Below are 17641 nucleotides of genomic sequence, written 5' to 3'. Positions count from 1 at the left end.
TTCCCTAGCATTGAACCAGGGCAGTTAAAGCAGTCTCAAAGCGGGTTTTGGAACGTTGAGGCTGCGCTGCGCTGCCTTTCCAGCAGGGAGCGCTCCAGGGGAATAACAAAGGAGTCACGTGGTGTAAGGAGGGAGGGAGGGAGGGAGGCAGGCTGTCTCTGGGCGCGCAAACGTCACGCTCCTCTTCCCCCCTCCCTTCCCCGGTCTCCAGGGCGACGGGTCCATCGGGGCGCGCGCGTCAGAGCCCGCTCGTCTCTTGGCAACGCCCGGACGGCCCCCTCCCTCGCCCCCTCCCCCCGCGGCTTCTCCTTCTCCTTCAGCCTCGCGCCCGGGCGCGCGTCGCTCTGGCGTCAAAGTGACGTCAATGTGTTCGAAGAGGGAGGGGGGAGCGAGGGAAGGAAGGAAGGAGGGCGGGCTCCCCGCGTGGCTCCTCAGTCCTCCTCACACACACAGCGCGCGCCAGCGGCAACGCCAGCAGCAGCAGCAGCAGCAGCAGCAGCAAGAGCTCTGCAGTCGGTTGCAAGCAAAGCAAGGAGGCAGTGGCAACCAAGGTACAGCTCCAGAGCCTTCAGCCAGGGCTGGTTAAAGCGCTCCCAAACCGGAACATTCCTCCAGTGTGGATGCAACCTAAGGCGTCTTTTTTTCATTTCCCTTCCTGCCTTCTTTCTTTCTTTCTTTCTTTTCTTCCTTCCTTCCTTCTTCCTGGCGACAAGAGCATCTATTCCAGGCTTCCCTTCCCCTGGGTTTGCCTTTTACCTTTATTAGGAGTGACTGAGGGATTCCTTTCTCAATACATTCCCTGAATGTGTGGGAGATATATATATATAATAAAATATACTATACTCTCTCTCTATATCTATCTATCTATCTATATATATATATACATATATATACATGTTCAGGAACTCTCCTTTTTCCTTCTCTCCTTGGCTCTTTTATACCTTTTGGAAGCAGCTGGAGGTGTGACTTTCTAGATCCCAGCTTAGAGCCCTCTTGTCTCTCCCCAATCTTCCCTGTTTTTACATTGATTTTAATTTGTATTTATAGCGTTGGTATTTTAGTTTTAAACTAAGGGATGAGAGATATGTAATTTTAGTTATGTATGTGTTGTGTTTTTATTTATGTATCCTGTTGTAACCCACCTTGATCCTTCTAGAAAGATGGAATTTAAATAAAATATCTCAAACCCCTCAAAGCCCGGCTTTTCAGCCTGTGCTGGGGAAAAGGGGTTTTTAGTTCCCTAAAACCAACCAAAACTTCCCACCTCGCTTTGTGTCACTTACTGCTAAGAAGTTACCTCTGGCAAAGTTTCATTCCTTGTCTTTGTTTGTGTAGTTAATCTGGGGCTCAGGAGAAAGGTGGGAGTATCATTTTAGAATGGGTTGCATTTTTTCTCTGCCTAAAGTTCTCACTTTGGAGTGATTTGGAAAAGCATTGGCAAATCCAAATCACTTTGGAAGTGATAAAGGAGAAATTAGGGGAGGAGGAGAAGAAGAAAAAAACCTTAGTGCGATCTTGCTTTTGTCTTTTTCTAGGTTCAAGTCTCCGGTCTTTGGAGAGGCATGCTTATGTAGACGCTTCTGAATAGTGTTTGCCACCCGCCAAAACCAAGCCATGGTGATCATGTCAGATTATACAACTGTCCCCACCTCAAGCCAAAGCCAGCAAAGGCCTCTTCGGGTTGGATTCTATGATATTGAGAGGACCTTGGGAAAAGGCAATTTCGCCGTGGTGAAACTGGCCAGGCACAGAGTCACCAAAACGCAGGTGGGTGTGATGCCCTTTGCCTCGGTCGGTGTGCGGAACGAAGTGCGAAGCCAAGTCGAAGGCTTTCATGGACGGCATCCATAGTTTTTTGTGGGGTTTTCGGTCTATGTGGCCATGTTCTGGAAGAGTTTATTCCTGACGTTTCACCAGCATCTGTGGCTGGCATCTTCGGAGAAGATGACTTAATTGAAATTAAGTCATCTTAATTTGCTGACTTAATTGAAATAGCTGCAAATTTCATTGTTATTGTTTTAGACGGATATTGTCTGAAAACCTCATTGTTATATTTGGTAAATATCTGAATAAATGTGTAATTGAATCTGGACTAAACAAAGGGTTACAGAATGGAGTGTCACAAGTATTAAATTCATGACTGGCACACTGATTCTTAAGCAGAGTTTATAAAGGAATAAGTACATTTGAACTGAGTTACATTTAATTCTGACTCTAAATATGTTTATAGCTAACATCTAATCAGTTTTCATGCTCCTTTTATCGGCATTTGCTGTCTTGCCTGTAGTCATCTTGCAGAGGATGTATTGTCTTGTCTTAACCTTTCCTAAATGTGCTTAATTTTTCACTGCATTTATTTTTATTTGCACTAGTATATTGTTCAGTAGTATAAGAACATATCTTATGAGTGTTCTGGATTTGTTTTCTTGAAACTGCAGGTGGCAATAAAAATAATAGACAAAACACGGTTAGATCCAAGCAATCTGGAGAAAATCTATAGAGAGGTTCAGATAATGAAGCTTTTGAATCACCCTCATATTATCAAGCTTTATCAGGTAAGAGATCAGTCCTGGTCGCTCTTTGCCTGCTAGACTTATCCTTAGAGCTTTGGTGGCTAATGATCTTAAAGCATACATTATTCTTTCATGAGAGGAATAAATTGTTATTTGAAATACAGAAGCAGAGACAAAGCAATGTTTAATATTTAGCAATATTACTATTTTGAGTCGAAAAAAGGTAGTTGCAAATAAAATGTTAGTGTTAATTGTCTAATGTTCTAGTCTTTCTGCACAGACGAGTATGACTTAAGTTCTTAATGCTTTCGCATGGTATTTCATTTGAAAATACTTTTACAGTCTTGTGCAGAAGTGTTCACAGTCAGAATCAAACCTTCATTTATAATGTTGTTGATCTAAATTGAGAAGTAAGGATGGTTAGGATCAGGCTGTCTTGTTTTTTTTCTCCTTCAACAACTTCAAAAACTGCTATAGAATGCCTTGTAATTTATTCTAGTTCAGTCTTATTTTCAGCACATCCATTCCTTAAGAAAGAACTGTGTGTACTGTGTGGAAAATGAGATTGCGGTCATCTGATGAGCAGAGTTGATTCTACACATACTAAATATCTTATCTAATTAGCATTTGGGGAATTCTTCTTAATCGTCTTAAACAGTACCATGTGGATTTAAGAGGAAGGTGGTGTGTGACATTTTGTCAAAGAAAGAGAAAAGGATAAATATGTGGATTTAAAGAATAGCAGTTCCAAAGTCCAATATAAAACCTTAATTGCCATCATAGGAAAGATTTCTTTTTCAGGAAAAGATTTCAGGAAAAGCTTAACAAACAAAAGTAGAGCCAACAACACAATTTTTTAGATGGAGGCATTATTTTTTACAAGCATACATCCTGCATTTACTTTTGTAATACATGTTCATTTGTCACTTGTCTTCCCCACTTGTCAGTATAGGATGCATAGAGTCTTATATTTCATTTCCATCAGACACTGCACTGTGTATTAATATACACCTTTGAAAATGTCTTAAATCCTCTTATTGGTACATTTGAATAGTTGTTTCAAGGAGCACAGTGTTTTTGGATTCCCCCCTCGTAAAAAAAAAGCCTTCCTACTTTTTATTTTACATTCCTGTTGACATTGTACTTGACACTCCCTTATGATGGAGTCTGAGCAGCATGAGTTAGGTGAAATACCAGTTTGCGGATGGAGGCATAGTGTTGACATAGATTCAGCAACAGTGTCTAATTTTAATCCAACTATCATCTTTCCCAGAACATTTAAAATGCCTTATTTCTTCCTGACACTATGCTAAATCTATGTTTTTTCACATTATATAGGATGAGTGCTCCTTTCCCAGCCTTTGATACTCATACTTCCTTCCAGAATGTTAGAAATTATAGTTGAGAGAGAGAGAGAGAAATAATCTTGTGTGTGTGTTGTGTGAACCAGCATCTGTAGGATTAAAGAAGTATATTTCTCTTTGCTGGGTGTCTTATAGTTATGATCTGATCTTTATTGAAGAATAGAAGCCTTCCATGACAATTTTTTTTCTTTCCAAGCTATATGCTTTACTATATATTAAGCCATTTTCAAATTATTCTAGAAATGGCTATGTCTTTGAGTAGTAAAATGATATGGAGATATGGAGATAGTGATTCACACTGCAGTATAGATGGATGTTGAGAAATACCTTTGCACAAACAGGAAGCTCTTAATGGATAAATAGGCATGTCTAGTATCTTGCTAAGTGAATAAGCCCATAGTGCCAAGTATCCCTGGGGTGTTTGGATAGCTCTTGTTTGTTTTCTATTATAGTTCACAATCTTTGCTTTTTAAACTAGGAAATGTTGTGTTCTATACAACATATGTTAAAATATGGTAATCCTCTGTAATTAATACACAGTAACAGAAGAATTAATATCATGTAATGACATGAACGTAAAGCATCTTTCCATAAAAGTAAAGAAAGCATGGTCTTTCCTAAAATGGTATCTCTGTGGATTATGTAATGTGTTAAAGACATTGATGCCATGTTTTGATGTTACATATGAACATACAGTACCTTATCTTCAAAGATAAATGGAATGCTTCAGACGCCCACATCTTTGACATGTTCTGTTTCTTTCTCTCTTCCCCCCCCCCCTCCACCAGGTAATGGAGACAAAAGATATGCTTTACATTGTTACTGAATTTGCAAAAAATGGAGAAATGTTTGGTAAGTTCTCATTGTAGCACCTTTGCAGTAGATACATGAGAAATGGGTGGGGAAAATGCATCTAACACTTTTAAATAAATAAGAACTCTGTTTACATAGGGTTGTTTAGATAACATGGGGTACACTCAGATTCAGATAAATGTGTCTTGGAAAGATACAGGGTATGTTTTAGATATAATACATGGGTTATATTTGTTGTTTCCCTCCATGATAGAAGGCTCTTTGTTTGAGCTCTTTCTTATATTTAAAATATAACCCTAGAACCCCCAGCCTTCATTGGACTGTGGTGGTCATGCTGGCTGGGGGATTCTGGGAGTTGTAGTCCATAAAAGTAACATTCCTCACATCTGATTAGGAGAAAGTGGGGTAGTGATTTTCACAAATTCTCTCTTCTGTAGTCCCCTTCCCCAAGGCCACCCCCATGTGCTTCCAAGGGACAAGATATGGTGTTGCAGGGGACTGCAGAGGGAAGGGAGAAATCAATGAAAACTACCTCCCTGAGCCCAGCCTCATTGCTTCAATCCTTTACACCCACAAAGGTATCTGCAGTATGAGAGAGCCTTTTGTTGTAGTGATGACACAACTGGATGTAGAACAATAATCTGAAAGATAGAAATTAATTTTTAACTAACTCAAGTTATGGTAATAAGGAGTAAATTTGTGGGTATTGTTGCTTATCAGGGTAAGAAGTTGAGGATTTGGATTCTAGTGCTCAAATGTTCTAAATTAAGGTAAAATGATCACAGAAACAGAGTGGGAGATGCTGCTTAGTAATCTTGGAGAATGGGAAGTTTGTCTCAAATATTCAATTTCTGTCTTTCTTATTGTTATGCTTGGCAGATCATTTGACATCCCATGGGCACCTGAGTGAGAGCGAAGCTCGGAAGAAGTTCTGGCAGATTCTTTCAGCTGTTGAGTATTGCCACAGCCATCACATAGTGCACAGAGACCTCAAAACTGAGAACCTTCTGTTGGATGCCAACATGAACATAAAGCTTGCAGGTGAGAATTGTTGTGCAGGAGCAATACTAGTAAAATTTACCAGCAATACTAGTAAAATATCATACCACTTCCTGAAGTCCATTTACTAGACACTTACTGTCTGATGCCTTGGAGGACAGAACTTTTTAAATTCTATGTTTTTGTGGAGCAGCGCACATGTTCTTAGCCAAGAAAGACTATTTATTCATGAAATACATGACCCATGTTTCTGCCAAAAAAAAAAAAAAAAAAGGCCTTGGAGGCAGATCTTAGGGTGATCAGTATTTGTAGTTTCTATTAAAATAAACCTGTTTGCTTTACCTATTGATGTATCTCAACTGATAATAACATTTGATTCATCATGCTTTACAGACTTCGGGTTTGGAAACTTCTATAAATCTGGTGAGCCTCTCTCTACCTGGTGTGGAAGCCCACCATATGCAGCTCCAGAAGTTTTTGAAGGAAAAGAATATGAAGGCCCTCATCTTGATATATGGGTAGGTCTAAATTCCATATTACTTATTATGTAATAGAGTTCTAAGATAATGATATTTAACAGACTTCATTGGCTGTTTTTCAGTTACTCTCATGTTACATCTCCCTCTTTTTTCTTTCTCAATTGACAGAGTCTTGGTGTGGTGCTGTATGTTCTTGTCTGTGGCTCTCTGCCATTTGATGGACCTAATTTGCCATCTCTAAGACAAAGAGTGCTTGAAGGACGATTTCGCATCCCCTACTTCATGTCCCAAGGTGTGTTTATTAATCCTTCTTAAAGAATCCATATCTCTTTCTTTTTAAAAACTTTTTTGTTTAGATGTTTAGGCATGTGAAACCTGTTTTCCAGGTAAGTAGCAGACAGTAACTTATGAGGGCATAATAACTCCTCATTTTTGTGTTGATAATGTCCCTGGATTAGATTTTTCTCCCATAAATACAAAGGCATACCTGTATGAAAGGGAATAGCATTCTGGTTACAAAAATGTTCAGAATTCTTTTTTTTAAAAAACTTAATAAAGGTGCACTGCATTTTTAAAAAAAGGTATGTTAATCCCAGTTTCAGACATTAAAATTAGGACATTCTGTCAAAGATTGCAATATCATCTGTTGACAATAATATCCTGGCCAGCATCTTCTTTCTCATACTTTGTAAAAGAAGAAGCAGGTTTTGTCAGTTCTGATGATGCACACTTAAAAGGCTTAAAATATTTTTGCCAGTGTGATGCAAATGTAAAGTAGTTGGGAAGCTGGATTTTCCTTGGATCATCAAGAAATGCCTCTTTTTCTTTATGGTTAGGGAGACTCAAACAGTATGAGCCAGTTTAACTTTAAAAGATGTGTCTTTAACATTGTGTTAAAATTCTGGTTTGTTTGTCTCTTAAAAAAACATCAGATTGTGAAACCCTTATTCGACGGATGCTGGTTGTGGATCCCACAAAACGAATCACCATTGCCCAAATAAAGCAGCACAAGTGGATGCAAGCAGACCCTTCTCTTCAGCAGCACCAGTCTTTGTCATTCTCCATGCAGAACTACAACTCTAACCTGGGAGACTACAATGAGCAGGTCCTTGGGATCATGCATACTCTTGGCATCGACCGGCAGAGAACAGTTGAGGTGAGCTTTTGAGTGTTTATGCAGGATCTAAATAGAATTGTCCCTCTTAATACCATCTTACTGACTGGTGTTGTCTCCTGGAAAGGGCAACATGTTTTGACAGATATAGAATTAAGAAAAACTACATGAGGTGGCAGCAGTGATAAAAGATTGTCTGTTGTTCTGTAGAATTTTGTGTTATTGGAAACTAAGGCAGAGTGCTGTTCAAAATGCAGTATTTTCATGATACTGGAACCGTGAGATTAATAAGTGCTTAGATCTTCTAGTTGCATTTTTCTTTATCCCCAAAGCACCCACAGCTTGTTCTTATAGCATGGGGTTCACTTTGCATCTTACAACAGATGCATTCTATCTCCTTTAACTTAAATGCATTACTTGGCCATATCTCTGCTCACCTGCTGGGCTCTTTCTTTCACAGAAATTGTTCTAAGGTTGCAACCTTTAGAAAGGAAATGATGATCACTTTGTGTGAACTTATTCATGTTCTCTTTTCCATCTCCTCTAGTCTCTACAAAATAGCAGCTACAACCATTTTGCTGCCATTTATTATCTTCTCTTGGAGCGGCTCAAGGAGTATCGAAGCAATCAGTTGGCAAACCGGCCAACAAGCAGTCGTCAGCAAAGGCCAAGGAGCTCAGATTTCAGCAACACTGAGGTAAGATTATGTGCAGCCGATCATAATGGCACAAAACCTGTGTTCTTCTTTTTAGTATTTGCTTACTCTTCATGCAGTATATTCTGCTTCCAGCACAGTAATATATATGTTTGTGGCATTAAAGCAAGTTTCTCTCTCTCCCTCATCTTTGCTTTAAGTTCTATGGCCAGAAATCATTTTCAGTAGGGGTGAAGTGGGGAGAGAAGGGAAATGGCTCTGTTGTGTTGGATTTCACTATTGGAAGGAAGCAAAGTTTAAATGAAAGTTAAATGAAAGTTCTGCAATATCTCAGAAGGATGTAATGTAAATTATACATATATTAAACAGTTTTCAACAGAAAAACTTAAGATTATTCGGTATAAGCACACTGAACTGCCAGGCATGAGCTGTACCCTGGCCTTATACATAATGCTGCACTCTTATAGCGATGCTATTCCACTTTAACTGCTCTGGATGCCTCCTGTTGCATTCTGGGATTTGTAGTTAAGGGAGGAGCATTTAGAATTTTAAGCCAGTGAGCTCTTAGGCCTCACTGAACTACAAGCCTCAGGATGCAACAGGAAGCAGCTAGAGCAATAAAAGTGGAATAGCAGCACTATAAGAGAGTAGTGTGGTAAACATGGTTAATCTCCATGCTAATTTTGTCACATGTACAACTGAACTGTTTGCCTGTCTCTTTAAAGGCAAATTAATTAGTCTTTGGTTATTGCTCCATTACGGTGCAGCATTTCAGTTAACATGTTTTTCTCCAGTTGCAAGAGCAATTGGTAATGGTTGTTCTTTGCATCCCTTTTTTGCCTTCAGTTACCTCAGGACGGTCTTGTCAGTGAGACACTGAGATCATCTCTGCTGTACCAGCAGCCTCAGAATCTGATTCAGTCACCTTTGCAGGTCGAAATGGATTGTGACATAAATAACCCTTTACAGGTTGGTTCTTCTAGCATCTTGACTATGTTCGAATGGAACTGGGGGGAAGATGCATTCCTGAGGTTAGGAGAGACCAGGATGCATTTAAATATCAGTTCCATATTTGCTTTATGCTTTGATGTATAGTCATATGTAACTGCATAGGTCTTGGGAAAATACCATAACAAGATCCAGACTACTCAGTCTGTTTTAATAAAGTGGAGAATGGATGCTGGGAGGAAGCAGACAAGGGCACTCTATCACTTCCTGTATCTCTTGACCTTTCAGCCTATGTTCTTTCCTGTGGATCCGAACTTCAACAGTCTTTTTAGGAATCGCTCAATCTCTCCAAACAGTCTCCTGGAAACCACCATCAGTGAAGAAGTTCGGCAGGACAAGGAACTGGAAGAGGAGATTAAAGCCTTCAACCCAGTTCATCTTCCCATCAATACAAGTCGAAGACACACACTGGCTGAAGTCACCACTCATTTTTATCAATGTTCCCCACCATGTAAGTGCTGCAAGGGTAGGCCGCAGGGTATGGGTTAAAAGTGGAAGATTATTTTTTAAGCAACATGTTCTTAGTGCTGTTTTCAGTTAGGACTGTTCATGCCTTTCTTCCTCTCTGCTCTGTGAATTTATTCACATTGAACTCTTGAAATAGTTCAATTTGAAGCCAAACAGCAATTCATCTCAATGCACAATAAACATTCAGTTGTTGTACAGGATCTAAACATTTACCTCAACTATATCTTTAATGGGAAAATTCTGCTTACATTATTTACATTGTACTTTTAAAAAAATGTTTTATCAGATTGACTCCCCTGGCCTTCCCACCATTACACACATGCTAGGTTCATGTGATACAGTAGTATACATTGAGTGGAAGATAATGATATGAACATGATTGAGTAATCCCTATGATGAGCAAAACAAATGTTTCCTCTCCAATGTATCATGCAACCTTTAAAACATATTTACCACCACCACCCGTATGTGTTCCCTACTCTACAGCCAAACTTTAGTGAGTAAAATGTCAAGCACTCCATGGGACCTTTTTTTAAAAAAGGTATAGGTCTTAATAACATCAGCAAGACCTGATAGCAGTTTGGCCACCTCTGAAATTCTGGTTAACCATTTCTTTCATGTTTGTTATTGTTCTCCCATGCCCCTATTTCTCTGGAAATTATGACCTAAATCCCGTTGTCAGTCATGACTAGAGTAGACCCACTGAATCAGTTGGGTTTAACTATATGTTAATTCACCATTTGTAGATCTACTCCAGCTAGGACTAAGCAACAACATTCCAGCCCATGTGTTACAACTTTCTAATGCAAGAATAAGGTTACCTGAACACTAGAAAGTTTTCTAAAAGAAGCAGCTTTTTGTGACTGAAGCCACAACTGATCAAAAAGCCTAATGGCACAAAGCAGTCTGCCAGGATCGTGTCCTTAACACCATAATGTAACCTGAATCAAGGCACATAAACAACAAAGCCTTCAGAATTCTTGCTTTTGATTATGCTAGAGCAAGGATCTCTTTAGCAATAACATCAACGTAATAGTTATTCTACTCTTACAGTCTTTCAGATGGAATTGCAGTGAATCCTACAAGTTCCATATTGTTGGATTTTGATTTCAATGTTGTTGGAGGCTTGTGCTAGTGGCAGATTTTCTGTAGGTGGAGAGGCTATTTTTTTTTTGTTTACTTCCTGTACTCATTTCATAAATGTTCTCTTCTGCCCCATCTGCTCCTTTTGTAGGTATAGTCATTTCCTCTTCCACAAATGCTACAGAAGGAACCAATTCTGACAGCTGCCTCACTTCCTCAACCAATGATGGCTCTGTGACTCTGAGCAACTGTTTGGAAGAGCAGATGATGCTTGGTCACCTAACCACAACCAGAGTTACATCATCGTTCCTGACTTCCCATTCAGACACACCAGTATTGCAAGCTCAGGGCTGTTTGGGTGGTGCTTCACTCTTGCCTGTCAGCTTCCAGGAAGGAAGGAGAGCATCTGATACCTCACTAACACAAGGTAATTATTTCCTTCCTTTATAAACTGTGCCATTCAATCCATTGACATCTATATCTACCTACTGAGTATTAACTACTATCTGGACACTTCCTTTTATTTTAAGTCTAGTACACTCTCTCTCTCTCTCTCTGTGTGTGTGTGTGTGTGTTTGCAGGCATGTAGATTTATATGTATACATGTGCATGCACACATATACACACAGAGAGACTGAAATGCAGAAAATGTAGATCTGTAGATCTGTTATGGAACTGCTGGTTAAGATGGATTGGGAATGGATACAGTAGATCATTGGAGGGACAGGGAATGTGTCCAAGGAAAAGGTTAACAGATAATGTAAGTGGATGTTTAATTATTGTTGTTCTCTATAGGTTTAAAAGCATTTAGACAGCAGCTGCGGAAGAATGCTAGAGCCAAAGGTTTTCTTGGACTGAATAAAATCAAAGGGCTTGCTCGCCAGGTGTGTCAGTCCTCATCTGCTCGAATAGCAAGGAATACCATGGGCCCTTTCCAACACCCTCAGCAGAATGCCTGCCTGTATGGCAGTGGTGGGAACAGTGGCAGTGGCGGAAACAGCAGTGGTGGAAGTAGCAGAGATAGTAGGAACCTGCTTGAAGAGGTGCTCCAGCAACAGAGGTGAGAGTGTGGTGCCTGGTACAAGAACTGCCCAGTGTAACACTAGCTTCTGTAACAATAGTTGCACGGCAGTCCTCTCTGACATTCACACTGGAAACATATGAACTGTTTATTTTCCTTTTAGTGACAGGAAGTGTGATCTGTTGCTTTCGAAAGCTATGATACATTGCAGTCTGTGAAACAGAGGATCCTCTTAAAATCTGACATAGCTAGGTTGTCTGAGAGCAATCTCTGTGTTCTTGTAGTAGTTACTAGCTGGATTTTAAAAATTCAGTGTCATAAGATCTATTCATATTATTTACAATTAAGCCTTTAAAAAGATTTCTTATATTGTATCTCCATTGCACTGTAATAAAGATCTTGTGCAGATGTTGAAGCAGTATGCTTGATAGGATATTCTGATGGTTTCAATCAGCTCTGCTAGAACTCACCATTTGCTGATTCATGTAATATAGGGTAATTCAAAATGAATGTTGCCAAAATAAAGCTGCTCTTATTTGATTTTGCACCATTCTGCTTGAATCACCCTGTTTTTTCCAAGGATGTCTACACGTGTCGCATTTAATGTGCATAGTCTCAAATCCAAGGAACGTGTATATGTTGATTTTGTAACTTATTTATTGTGTAAACAGAGTATATACATGCAAGGGTATATATATGCTAGGGTATATGTATTCATGGTACAAAATTTAGGTTGAACTTGTGAACTGGAAATGGGGCAAGGCAAGTGCACCCTAGAAGATTAGCTGAACCAATATGATCCTGGTCCCCCACCACAAAACATAGTGGGAGAGTCAGCAGTTAGGAACATTTTATTTTCAGAAAAGTTGCATCTTTTAAGAGAGGTTAAGTCTTAGTCAACTAGATAGATATGTGTGTTTGACCACATCTGCTGTTATGAGTTACAGTGACAAATATGTCTGATACCAAGTGTGAGGGAGGGAGCATGTTATGTGAGAACATCTATTTGGAATCTTATTAAAAATTGACAACGTCTTCATTCTACTTTCTTCTATTCAGAATGCTCCAGTTACAGCATAACCAGCCAGCCTGTCACCAGCCTTCTCAGGTGTCTCAGTCGCACACCATCCCTTTGTCTGACACTGCAGGCAGCAAAGCATCCAATTCTCTCCGCCTGTCTGAACCGCAAAGTGAGAACTCTTTTGAATTGGCCTTTCATAACACTCAGTTTCTTCAGCCTCACCTTTTTGGGGTCAGTGTCTCTCCAGTAAATTCAGCTGCTCACCTTCTAGACACCCGCCTGCACATCAGCAGCAATATGTCTCCAGTTGCCTCCATGTGTTCTCAGCAGAATAGCTTTGCCATGCCGTCACACAGCTATAATGCAGTTACTTTGCAGCATGGGGACTGTGAAATGGAGGACCTTACTGCTACCCAGATGGGGAAATATGTCCTAGTGAAATGAGAATTACTTTCCCTGTTCTCTTGCTCCACACATCTCTTTCAAGAGAGAGTGCTGCTGCTCTCAATAAGATCTGCAGATGGGTGGTTTTATTTTACTTTATTTTGCAACAGCAAATAACTTTCAAAAGCAATAACATGTTTGAAATATGTGAAGAGGCCATTTGGCTTAGTAAAGCTCATAACTTTATAGAACTGAAAAAAGCAATACTTACGTCTTTTGGCTTCAACTATTCTTGCACTGAACAAATAGAAGAAAATGAAAGGAAAAACTTCTCTCTTTTTTGAAAGAAAATAATGACAGGGAATGGGGGGAAGGGTCAGGGAGAACATTTGTGGTACTGTATTAAGGTTGGGTTGATACAGCTCTGCTGTTATGCAAAACTGACAGCTAGCGGTAGTTGTAGCACAGCAGGGAATGGCTTTTCGAAGAAGGAACCAGAGCTGCCCTATTAACAATATTTTTATGGATTTGTGAAGATGATGATTACCTCTTTCTTGAAACAAACAAACAAACACTCTTGGCACCCCTTCCAACTCAAATACACTCTTTATGCATAGGTAGAAGAATAATGATGAAAGCATTGTCATTCATTTTTTTCATTCATATGAAAGGAACTAATACCTCTCTGATTTTTTTCCTTCTCCCCTACTGAAACATACCTTAAGAGAAAACTGTGAACTTTTTGCTTTACTGTCTCAGTGGTAGGAGCTAAGAATAGTTTTCAATCATTAGAAACAATTAATTTACCCCCTGGGGATTTTGTTCACAGACTTCAAATTGCTTTCATGTTACTTCTTGCAGAGTGGGGTAAAGAAACAATAGGAATATTTTATGAATCAGCTTGGGGTTGTTCAAATAATTCTGCAGAAGTAAGTGGAAGTAGAATTGTGAGAGGTCTTTGTCTTGGAAAGTCTTTTAAACATTCTGCTTTTACTTCCTTTCTGTTCTTCCCTTGCACCCAACAAAAGCCGAAGTGTTTGTCCGTGGGGCCTGGTATACCTTACTGCTATACTTATTTATTGCCGCTGCTAATGAGGTTTTATGCATTTCACTATCAGGGTCCAAGCTGAACTGACTCATTGGGAAATGTGCAATAGTTATGACAATTATACTGACAGTTGAAAGGAACAGCATAGCACAAAGTGATATTCTTTAGAAGTCATTTTTTGAACAAACTCCAGTGAGACAAATAGCACAATTTCTGGGTTTTGTTATTTTGCATTCTGATTAGCCAATAGGGTTATTTTTTTATTGTAGGAAATTTTATATGTGGTTTTAATACTCTGTGTGTGTTGTGCATGTGCATATAGGATTTGAAAGACAATAGACACTACTAGTTAGGTTTCAAAATAAGCTTTTTAAAAGAAGATTTCCTGGCATTTGCTCCTTCTGGCCAGAACTGGTTTCTTTTCATATTAATGGAAGCCATGTTTGCGTATTACAGGGAGAGGAGAGTATGGTGTCTCCTCCTAGTCAGCTGGCTGAAGAGATGAGATTACATGCAAGAAGCAGGTGAACAAGTAGTGAGTCAGCTTGGCCCAAAATTACTGTTCAGATGTTTTTGAAACAGCTTCATTCTATCTAACACTTCAAGGACCCATTTCTCAAAATGTAACCCGGGTGCCTTCAGGTTACTACTGCTTTGTGCAACCTGCAGTATTATATATGTAAAAAACAAAACAAAACTATTTTTTTAAACAAATAAGCCAAAGACTGGTGGGTAGGAGGGGAGAGGGTGGGGAGGGAGCTAACTTTATACGGCTCTTCTGTGGCTCTTCAACTTCTTTGTCTCTTTACAGTATCTGTGTTGATGTGTCTTCTGCTTTCTGCTATTGCTGTGTGTTCTAAGATCTTCAAGGTGAAGGGAAAGTGCTCTGTCCAACCATACCTCTGACTGGGGACTCCTCAGCCCAGAGAGGGAACACCACTCTCATGCTAACTCACAAAATGGCTTGGTGTGTGGTTTGTGGTGGTGACAAATAAAGCAAGAGCCTCCCAAAGCAGCAACTGTTGCCTTCGTTTTCATAAAAAGTAGCACATGTTCTTTAAAGAACAACCTATTTTTCTTTTCTCTTTTTTTTTTCCCCCTTTGGCCATAGATCAAGAAGCCACAATAACAATATTTTTGCCCTAAGCAACGATAAGCACTTTACTGTACTGCCCCAACACACACACTTTTGCTATAGAAAATGCTATGAAACTGTTCTGAAGTAGGAAAGGTCATTTTCAACATTTCAGGGTTTGTGTCTCCTTTTTTTTTTCTTGTAGTGCTCTTGACAGTACTGTTTTGCAGACTGCAATGCAATAGATTATTTAAAGACACTATGTGATTGGTTTAATTAAAATGTATAGTTTTTATTTTTTATCATGACTGAAGATCATGTTATTTCTTATGTTAAAATGAGAGATGTACATCAAAATGATTAGTTGTGTTTTATTTAATATTTAAATAAAAAGTTTTAAAGTATTTTGTCTCAACGTGTGGTTCCATTTTTATTTCAAAACCAGTATGTCTAATATATGTTGGCAGGTATTTTAACTACAAGGTTGTGCAGAGGAAAGCAGGACCATACTAGTCCTCCAGCATGTAAATATCCCATTCCCTGACAAACCCGTGCAAAGTATATACATCACAAGTGGTCCTACCAATATTTTTGGATTGGAACCCCTATGGTACGCCACCATATTATATTGTCTAATTATTGGAAATGTGAGCCAAAATGGATGATGACAGCTGCCCACCCCTAATTTACATAGACACAATACCTTTATTGGCCAGCCAAAATGCACAAGACATCACATAAGCTTTTGAAGGTCCACTGGCTTCTTCATCCGGCAAAAGATATTTAAAAAAACATACAGGAAGAAAAAAAGTTACAGTACTGGGGTGATAGGTCTTCATTTTGTATCAGATGTTGCCTCTACTGTGGTTCAGTGGGTTTGGAGGGATCTCAGCAGGGGCCACTGCCCTCTTGGTTATGTGGGGACCAAGAGAACATTTAAACCCATTAGAAACAGTAAAGAAAATCCTTATGGGATCTAGGGGGTGATTCAGATAGTGAAAATAATTAGGTAGAATCTGGATTGAATCTTTTTGTTCATATGCATCTCAAATGCTTCCAATTACGTTTGGGGCAGGAGGCTGTCAAAACCCACTTAACCTGGGATAACTGATCTTGGGTATTTTTCTGAGTTTTTCTAAAAGATTTGCATCATTGGCTGTGTGAATAACTGATGCATGTGGACCTGAGACGAACCAGGATAAAACTCTAAATACCTTGAACATGCTTTGAATACATCTGCATCATCGACTCCATTGTTGAATAAGTGCTGGCAATGTGAACAACTGAATTTACAGAGATGTGCATAGATGCAGTTCCATAGTGTGGACAACAAAACCGGAATGTGTGAGTGTGATTATTTGCATCATTGCACTAATAAAAATGTCTGAATAACCCCAAAGATGCCTGTCTTCTGTGATGCCTCATGCTTTTTTGGGGGCAAAGAACACTGAATTTCTCAAGAAGTCTGTACTACTACATCTGGAAAAACATTTAGATGCTATATATGTGAAACTCAGGCAATTATAGTCCCAAAAAATCAAAATCTTTTTACTTTTGTTGAAGGTAGAAATCTTAAAAAGTTAAGTCTCAGTCCTTATTTCCCACTTGTTTAGGATTCCACTGTTGTGGCTAAATTTGGTGTCTTCAGATCCAGGAAACATATTTAGGGTTAGCCGTATGGGCCATATAGCAAAATAAAACAAAATACAAAACCCACAAAAGAGTGATACCTTTATTGGCCAGCCAAAATGCACATTAAAAAAATCATTTTGAATTTTCAGAAGTTTTAGTAGGTTCAAAACTTTTTGTTAGTTTTTAAGAGAATTAAGGCAGTCTTTGAGGTTCTGTTGGTAAAGTGTGGTACATATTGGATAATAATCCATTTCAATAACGATACAGAAAACTATATATGGCTCTAGTGGGAAAAGGTGTGCAAAGCTAAGTATGACTTTGCTGACTCAGCTCACCACTGACAATGCAGAGTATATTTGGAAGGGGAGAGATCCCAATAATGCTGTGATGAGAGTAGGCCTTTCAGAATAGAGTACAGCAGCCACAACTTGAAAAAGGCATTTTACAGTTTCTATGATTAAACTATAAAAGGATAAAAAGATAGCAGCAATGAGCACATCAAGGAACATAGAGTAACAGGATATGAAACAAAGTGGGCACCCCTTTGAAATCCAGGTACAAAATTCAGTGATTGTCTTTTTTGGGGTTTAGTGCTGGCGGGATATTCATGCTAAATCAGCTTCAAAGCAGTTCACTACAATAACCAGTTACTTCCAAGTACTGTATTGTTTTTTGTAATAAGGAAGACATAACCGTTACATTGTAATCATAATACAATGAGGGATAAAATTTTAGTTACTTTTGGATAACAGGAAAAGAAAAGACTACTTTTAACTACAAGCATGCCACAGAATAGCAAAAGAATACTTTGGGGAGCCTTGGAACTCCTTACTTTTTAAACTTAACTCTGAGCTGAGTAGTAATTGCTGTGGTATGAGCAAAGAAGCTGGAAGAAAAAGGACTGAGAAGATAAATTCTCTGACTTACTATTCTACCCTAACTATAAGCTACAAAATATCTTGTA

General features: G+C 39.1%; 1 protein-coding gene across 2 annotated transcripts; it reads left to right on the top strand.

Moving 5' to 3' along the window:
* The first annotated feature begins 403 nt into the window (after nucleotides 1–403).
* SIK1 (salt inducible kinase 1) lies at nucleotides 404–15449 on the top strand. Of its 2 annotated transcripts, XM_042457108.1 has the most exons (14): nucleotides 404–551; nucleotides 1536–1767; nucleotides 2439–2555; nucleotides 4666–4729; nucleotides 5570–5731; nucleotides 6083–6207; nucleotides 6337–6460; nucleotides 7101–7324; nucleotides 7830–7979; nucleotides 8784–8906; nucleotides 9174–9396; nucleotides 10648–10923; nucleotides 11292–11556; nucleotides 12577–15449. In XM_042457108.1, the coding sequence occupies exons 2-14, from the start codon at nucleotides 1615–1617 to the stop codon at nucleotides 12980–12982; spliced, it is 2412 nt and encodes an 803-aa protein (XP_042313042.1). In that variant the 5' UTR covers nucleotides 404–551; nucleotides 1536–1614; the 3' UTR covers nucleotides 12983–15449. The 2 variants fall into 2 exon arrangements, with proteins under 2 accessions (XP_042313042.1, XP_042313043.1); XM_042457109.1 differs by lacking the exon at nucleotides 404–551 and having other exon boundaries at nucleotides 958–1767.
* The last annotated feature ends 2192 nt before the right edge of the window (nucleotides 15450–17641 follow it).

Source organism: Sceloporus undulatus, chromosome 3 (assembly GCF_019175285.1).
Source record: "Sceloporus undulatus isolate JIND9_A2432 ecotype Alabama chromosome 3, SceUnd_v1.1, whole genome shotgun sequence".
In the NCBI taxonomy this organism is placed as follows: Eukaryota; Metazoa; Chordata; class Lepidosauria; order Squamata; family Phrynosomatidae; genus Sceloporus; species Sceloporus undulatus.
Note: the sequence above shows the minus strand (reverse complement) of the source record. Positions and strands in the feature narration are given on the sequence as shown.

Excerpts from the sequence above, each read along its gene's own strand:
- SIK1 (XM_042457108.1), top strand. The coding sequence starts at position 1,615 with ATGGTGATCATGTCAGATTATACAACTGTCCCCACCTCAAGCCAAAGC. Across the intron at positions 7,325-7,829 it reads ACCGGCAGAGAACAGTTGAG|TCTCTACAAAATAGCAGCTA; the intron begins GTGAGCTTTTGA and ends CATCTCCTCTAG. Across the intron at positions 8,907-9,173 it reads ACATAAATAACCCTTTACAG|CCTATGTTCTTTCCTGTGGA; the intron begins GTTGGTTCTTCT and ends TTGACCTTTCAG.